Source organism: Psammomys obesus, unplaced genomic scaffold, assembly GCF_907164565.1.
Source record: "Psammomys obesus unplaced genomic scaffold, mPsaObe1.curated_primary_1811, whole genome shotgun sequence".
NCBI lineage: Eukaryota > Metazoa > Chordata > Mammalia > Rodentia > Muridae > Psammomys > Psammomys obesus.
The window spans coordinates 12,491,294-12,498,392 of NW_026596064.1; the positions used below are offsets into that span (position 1 = coordinate 12,491,294).

General features: G+C 44.9%; 1 protein-coding gene across 1 annotated transcript in view; it reads left to right on the plus strand.

Moving 5' to 3' along the window:
• Nucleotides 1-7,099, plus strand: part of Osbpl11 (oxysterol binding protein like 11) — a 64,029-nt gene that overhangs the window by 18,905 nt on the left and 38,025 nt on the right. Inside the window, exons 3-4 of the mRNA XM_055625119.1 lie at nt 3,537-3,712; nt 4,818-4,897. Of these exons, the coding sequence (XP_055481094.1) occupies nt 3,537-3,712; nt 4,818-4,897 (256 nt within the window). The remainder of the gene's footprint in view (nt 1-3,536; nt 3,713-4,817; nt 4,898-7,099) is intronic.

Below are 7,099 nucleotides of genomic sequence, written 5' to 3' on the forward strand. Positions count from 1 at the left end.
AGAAATCACCCTGGCCTCAGGTGGCAGTACAGGCTGCTCTAATCAGTATGCCTCCACTCCCTGGCAGCAGCACAACCCACAGACATCAGCATGGTTTCAGATGGCAGCACAAGCCAGGAACATCCACATGGCCTTCAGTGGTAATACAGGCCACGACATCAACACGGATCCCCGCTGCAGTGGGGCCTGGGACCCAGACATGGCCCTCAGCTGCAGCATGGACCTGCACATCACCACAACCTGAGGTAGCCATGCAGGCAGCTCAGCTCAGTATGGTCCCTGTGGCCAGACAGCTCACAGACATTGCCATGGCCTCAGACCACGGATATCTGGATAGTGTTAGGTGGGAACACGGGGCTACCTCAGATATCAACTTGGACCCTGGCTGCCTCAGGACCACTGACCCACACATCATGGACCACAGTGGTCCTTCAAGGAGGTCCAGTCCAGAAAGTGAATCATTCTGTCATTGCCCAGAGCGAGGGCAATCCTGAGGCCGGGCCGCATGGTCAGGGTTTGCTGAGAGCTGAGTCCTTCTGTGCAGGCCCCAGGCTGCTGCAGACCACCCTGCAGTCCCACCGGGCCCTCAGCCCTCTCACACCGGTCACTACCCTGCTGCCTCCAGTTCCACCTCTCCCCACAGCCTCTCTGTCACACACTTTTTTCTTTGAAGTGTAGCTGATTGGCCTGGGCAGCATGAGTATGGATGTGAGCTTCCGATTGGCCAAGGAGGCTTCACTTTTCTTTTTGAGTGGAGGATTCTTATAAATATTTTAGTAAAAATGGGTTTAGAAACTTAAGATCATATCAATGGCTGCTTTATGTTAATTCAAATAATTTCTCTAAATTTTTGAAAAATAACTCTTTAAAATGAGCAAAGATGTGATCAACAGTTTATAATGTTCAACAAACACATGAAAAGATCTTTTTTAAAATTTTTTTAAATATTAGTTGCAGTTTATTAACTTTGTATCTCAGCTATATCCCGCTCCCTCATTCCCTCCCAACCCCACCCTCCCGTCCTCATCATCTTTCTGAGTCCACTGATAAGGGAGGACCTCCTCCCCTTTCATCTGACCCTGATTTATCAGTTATGTTCAGGACTGGCTGCAAAGTCCTCTTCTGTGGCCTAGCAGGGCTGCTCCTCCCTGGGGAGGGGGGGCGCTGGTCAAAGAGCCAGCCATTGAGTTCATGTCAGAAATAGTCCCTGCCCTGTTCCCCTTACTAGGGCACCCACTTGGATACTGAGCTACCATGGGCCATGAAAAGATCTTTAACTCAACTCCACCAATAATTAATGAAATGTGAGTTTTAAAATTACAAAAATGTGGGCTGGAGAGATAGCTTAGAGATTAAGAGCACTGGCTGTTCTTCCAGAGGTCCTGAGTTCAATTCCCAGGAACCACATGGTGGCTCATAACCATCTATGCTGGAATCTAATGCCCTCTTCTGGCATGCAGGTGTACATGCAGGCAGAATATTGTATACAAAATGTGACTGTGGTTGGAGCTCAGTCTGTAGAGTCCTTGCCTAGTGTGTATGAGTCTCTGAGTTCGAGCCACAGAGCCACACTAGCCTGTGTGGTGTACCTGGGAAGCCCAGCACTCTGGAGATTGAGGCAAGGAGATCAGAATTTGAAGTCATCTTTGACTATAGAGGGGCTAGCCTAGGCTATATGAGATGCTGTCACAGACAAACAAGCAGCAACAAAGAAACAGGAAGCTGCAAAATTATTAAAGTTAATCTTTTATCAAAATATGTGAAGACATTTTTTTCAGACTCCAAAGCATGTTAATAAACTTAGGAGAGGGCTGGGTGTGGTGGCACGTGGCTTTAACCCAAGTACTCAGGAGGCAGCAGCAGGTGGGTGGCTCCTCCGTTCAAAGCCACCTAGCTATGTTAGGACAGCTGGGGCTATGTAGGGAAACCCTGTCTTAAAGCAACAACAACAACAACAAAAACCTAAGAGAAGAGCAGTGAGGTTGCTTTCTCTCTCTCTTCTTGGGCACATTTAACTTTCTTGTCTTTTCCTCATCAGCTCCTTTTCTCTTCCTGAACAGAAAGCTGATTCCATTCTCTCGGAACTCCTTTGATATGATCATTTCTATGTTACTTGAGACAGTGAACATTTTCCTGGCTCTTGAGCTGGCCCACACTGGACACTAGGTTCTGTTATGAACTTGGCTCTTGCATAGAATGCCCCAAAACTGTCTGGAAACCCAAACATAAATTTTGAGAAATTCAAACTTTTTAGTAACTTTTAAAGAAAAGATCTGTTGTGCTACTTAAATTGGGATCTGAATTGGTGCATCCTAAACTAGCTAGGCTATAACTGAATCAGAACATCAAATTCTTTTCCAAAGTCCAGTGGTGTTCCATCAAATTCTATGCCAAGGTATATCAGTATTTCATTGTTTAGTCTCAAGTTCCCTGAGTTTCTGTCTCCTGTTGCAGCCTTTTCATTTTTAAACAAGGCAAGTCACTTGTGACCTGCCTAAAGGCACGGCCACAACATCTTTCTGCTCTGACATAATTCCCAGTGTATATTTCGCTGGTATATCTTAGATCGTATTCCTGTCTTTAGAAAGTTCTTTTTGGCCAGGTGCAGTGGCACATGCCTACTGTAATCTCAGCTCTCAGGGACTCAGAGGCAGGTGGATCTCTGCGAGTTCAAGGTCAGCTTGGTCTACAAAGTGAGTCCAGGACAGGCAAGACTACACAGAGAAACCCTGTTTTGAAAAGAAGAAAAAAGTTTGCTTACTCAGGGTTAATTTTTTAAAGATTTATTATTCGGAAGCGCGCACGTGCATGCGTGCGTGCGTGCGTGCGTGCGTGCGTGCGTGCGTGCGTGCGTGCGTGTGTGTAGGTACCTGTAGATAACAAAAAAAGGGTATTTGATCCCCCTGGAGTTCTAAGTGGTTCATTTTAAGCCACTCAGGATGGGTGTTGAGAACCAAACTCAGGTTGTCTGAAGAGCAGTATGTACTCCAAACCAAATGGCTATTTCTGCAACTCCCATAGTCATTTCCTACCTGGCATTATGCCAGCCTAGAGTTCATATTTTGGCATAACAGTTTTCACGGCCCTGTCTTCTGTTTATTGGGAGAGGTCTCCCTCTAAAGGAGGGGCGTGCCTTGTTTCTTACTGCTTCTTCTTCCGTAAGAAGCCCTTCTTCTCAGCACAGAGACTGAGCGTGGGTAGGTGTCTGCCTAGACTGTGTGTGGCCCTGGATTTGATCTCCAGGACCACAGACACTAAAATAAATGCTTCTCCCTCAGCTCCACAGCTTGTGCCTCATATTAAACATGTTCAATTTTAAAAGAATTTTGGTCCTAGGAAATTTGGTGTAGTGTTTCTAGGTACTTCTTGGCATGCTTTAGTTTTAGTTTGTTTGTTTTTGTTTGTTTTGTTTGTGTTTTTGTTTTTGTTTTTTTCAATAATAATCCACCATAGCTTTTAAATGTTTGAAATTTTCGTTGCTTTAGCTTGGTGAGGGGAAATGTTTAAAAATCACAACTTTCTTAACATCATTGCAGGTTTTTTGTTTTAAACAATGAAGCTGGGCTGTTGGAGTACTTTGTGAATGAACAGTCTAGAAATCAGAAACCCAGAGGTACTTTGCAGCTTGCGGGTGCTGTGATCTCGCCCAGCGATGAGGACTCACACACCTTCACAGTGAATGCTGCCAGCGGGGAGCAGTATAAACTCCGAGGTAGGGCTGAGACCTAGTCCCGGGGTCCCCTCTGCTGCAGCTGCTGCTCTCCAGCTGCTCTCAGGCCTGGGCACAGCAAGTGCTGTCACTGCTGACCCCACACGGTGTTTTCAAGTTGGCCGGGGAATGAGTCTGGTTAGTGTATAAAAACAATTTATTTTGTAGATGAAACCCTGATTACCAATAACTGTAAAACCCAGGCATTTACATAATACTGTTTTATGTCTGCCACAGGGAATTTTTCTTTTTTGCCCATTGTCCTCTTGACATCTTTTAGTGATTAATAATTAATTAAGATAAAGTATAAGTTACCGTGTTTGGTTTGGGTTTTGGATTTTCTTTTTTTTTTTTTTTTTTAATACAATCATAAGTATTCAGTATGTTATGACCAGAGACTTGCACAGACTTGTCTAGACAGGGTCAAGCTGTGTAGCCCAGGCAGGCTGCAAAAGCTTGGCCTTTCTTTACCTCTGAGGGCTGTAATTTTAGGCTTGTGCTGCCATGCCCGGCTTATAACCTCTGTCTAGATAAATTTAATTTCTGAAGAAATATGTGGGTTTTACTTAATAAGTAAGCAGATAGTGGCTATCCTATACTTGACCGTTCTGTTAAGGTCTGAAAGGACTGCTGATGCTTCCGATTCTTAGTCAAGGTTGCTTATTTAAATAACGACACATCAGCCAGCAGTGGTATCCTATGCCTTTAGTCCCAGCACTCAGAAGGCAGAGGCAGGTGGAGCTCTTGAGTTTGAGGCCACCCTGGTCTACAGAGTGAGTTACAGGATAGCCAGGGCTACACAGAGATACTCTATCTTGAAAAGCCCAAATAAATAAACAGACAGACAAACAAACAAATAAGGACATACCGACATGAAGAACTTAAGACCTGTTGCCTCTTGTCTTTCCCTGGGCTCACGTGATTTGTTCTCCTTAGGTGATTCCACTCCTAAAGGGCAGCACTTCAGTCTTCCCTGTCAGTGTTATTCTCTGTAAGGAAAGTAGAACTAGCCTCTGCTTTTTGCTCATCCATCCTTTATGCTGTGGGCATTTAATTGTGTTCCCCAAACTACTGTGACAATCAATGACGTGTATGTTCTTTTTATCAGCCACAGATGCTAAAGAGCGGCAGCACTGGGTTAGCAGGCTCCAGATATGTACCCAGCACCACACGGAAGCCATTGGAAAGGTATGTGGGCTTACACACAGCAGTGCACAAAATGAGGGAAATGTGTGCTTTGTACTCTTAAATTTGGATAGTTGGGTCAGTGAGCGGGGTGATCGCCACCAAGTGTAATGACGTTAGTCTGATCCCTGGAAACCACATGGTTGAAAGAGAACTGTCTTGAGAATTGTCCTCTCATTTTTACATCTATGCTCTGATAATGTTCACGCACATATACATACAAAATGAATGAATGTTTAAATAATACATTTGAGAAACCATTTATACATTATAAAGTTGTGTTGTGCCCGAATCGTGATACCCCAAAAGACCACCACCAGGAGCCAAAGTCCGTTGCAAACCACATGAGGATCTTTTTATTACAAATTACAAGCTGCAGCTCAGGCTCACACCCCCCACCACCGAAGTGGTGAGAACCAAGAGCCCCTTGCTCAGGTTAGTTGGGGGATTTAAAGATTCTGGTCCCTCCCAGCATGCCCAAGGCAGGGGCGATTCCTGCCTGGCAAGCATCTATTGGTCAAAATGCTACATTTTGAAATGATTGGCTATAGGAAGGTCCCCAAACCGTTAATGATCTGGTGTCCCTCCTTAGGGGGATGGGCCAGTTTCCTAGCAACTGTATCTCTAGTGAGTGGAGAAAGAATGCAGTATGGCAGGTTCTTCCCCTCAGGGCATTCCTGGACTTCTCCACCCTAGTTCAGGCCTTAAACTTTAACAACGGCTGATTTTTTTTTTGGTCTCTCAGTTGCTCTTTGAAGCATATAATTTCGTGGTGTTTGTGCAGTTAGAAGATTGTGCAACCTCAGCAGTCATGTAACTACAGAACTTTTCTATCAACCCCAGGCAGCTCCACACAGTTAACAGCCACTTCTGTTCTCTCCTTCTCGAACCCGGGGTGAGCCTTAATGTGTGGTTTTCATGGACTTTTGAACATGGTTGATTGTGTCAGCTTTCCCCTTCAAGGGCCATCTGCACTTACATGTGGCAAGCATCTCCCCCAAACCCCTCTCTCCCTCCACTTTCCAAGTGCTGGGGTTGTGGGTGTGTACCCCGATAGCTTACCTGTTCTCTTTTTTCTTATATACTTCTTTGAATTTTTTTTTTTGAGACAGGGTCTCACTCTAATTCATACTGGCCTAGAACTTGTTGTATAGCCCAGAGTTGGCCTTAAACCTTGGCAATTCTACTCTTGGCAATCCTCCTGCCTCAATGTTTCTTTCTCTCTTTTTTGTTTGTTTTTTGAGACATGTTCTCTTGTATCTCATGCTGCCCTTACAGTGTAGCTGAAAGTGACCCAAACTTCAACTTTTCCTGCCTCTCTTCCAAGTACTAGGGATATAAGCATGTTCGTTCTACTTCATTGGATTTATTTGATGCTGGGGGTCAAATGCAGAGCTCCACACGTGTTAGGCAAGCATTCTGCCGGTTAAGCCACATCCCCAGAATTTTTACTGTCTTAGCCTCTCTCTCTCTCTGTGTGTGTGTGTGTGTGTTCGTGTGGTGTCTCTACATATCTATCTTCCTCAGTCTCTCTCTTCTTTTGTATCTTGGAAAAGTTTGCTGATTTTGGTAGGCTAGCTAGATAGTAAGCTCCAGAGATCCACCTGTCTTCTCTTCCCTAACATTGAAGTTGCAGAATGTTCCGCTGAGCCTACCTGTTTTATGTAGGTGCAGGGGATCTAAATTCCAGTCCTCATACTCAGCAAATGCTTAACTGACAGCCATTTTCCTACCCTTTTACCTCAGCCTTCTAAGGGATAGGATTGCAGATGTGAGCCCCCATACCTGGCTCAGTCTTTTCATTTTATAGATGCTATGAATGATGTGAACTGTCAACATTTGGGCTTAAGTTTTTGGATGAACATACTATTTTAGTGTGTGTGCACGCGTGCAGGTGGAGGCCCAAGTTCAAGTATCTTCTTCAATCACTCTCCACCTCTTTTTTTTTTTTTTTGGAAACAGGTTTCTCAGTGAACCTGGAGCTCACTGCTTTGACTAAACTAACGAGTGAGACACGGGGATCCAACTGCACCCCCCTCCCAGCTCTGGGATTACAGACTCACACCACCAGGCCTGCCTATTTAACACAGGCGCTGGGCATCACATTCAGGTCTCATGTTTTCGTGGCAAACACTCTACCAGCTGAGCCATTTTGCCAGCCCCTCCTTTAATTTCTTGGAAGTGTGTGTGTGTGTGTGTGTGTGT